Raw genomic sequence first — 314 nt, forward strand, 5'->3', positions numbered from 1 at the left:
GGGGGGGGGGGGGGGGGTTGGGGGGGTCACTCACATTGAGGTAGTCGCAGTGCACGGTGCTGCCCACGCGTCTCTTCTTCTTCTGAGGAAGCTGCTGCTTAGGGAACTTCAGGACCAGAGACTTCCTCCGGACCTCGTCAGCACTGCAGAGAGAGGAAGGAAGGATCGGGATCCGGCGCGCACACAGGAAGTCATCTCTTCCCTTCCTGACTTATCACCCCTCCCCGACTTATCACCCCCTCTCCTGCCTGACTTATCACCCCTCCCCTGCCTGACTTATCACCCCTCCCCTGCCTGACTTATCACCCCTCCCC

General features: G+C 61.1%; 1 protein-coding gene across 1 annotated transcript in view; it reads right to left on the reverse strand.

Moving 5' to 3' along the window:
* LOC108803805 (transcription initiation factor TFIID subunit 1-like) overlaps positions 1–314 on the reverse strand; it is a gene marked incomplete at both ends in the record, with an annotated part of 19,403 nt that overhangs the window by 9,276 nt on the left and 9,813 nt on the right. Inside the window, one exon of the mRNA XM_018575604.1 lies at positions 35–143. Coding sequence (XP_018431106.1) covers positions 35–143 — 109 coding nt within the window. The remainder of the gene's footprint in view (positions 1–34; positions 144–314) is intronic.

The sequence above is a fragment of the Nanorana parkeri genome, unplaced genomic scaffold (assembly GCF_000935625.1).
Source record: "Nanorana parkeri isolate BGI_ZX_2015 unplaced genomic scaffold, ASM93562v1 scaffold4245, whole genome shotgun sequence".
NCBI lineage: Eukaryota > Metazoa > Chordata > Amphibia > Anura > Dicroglossidae > Nanorana > Nanorana parkeri.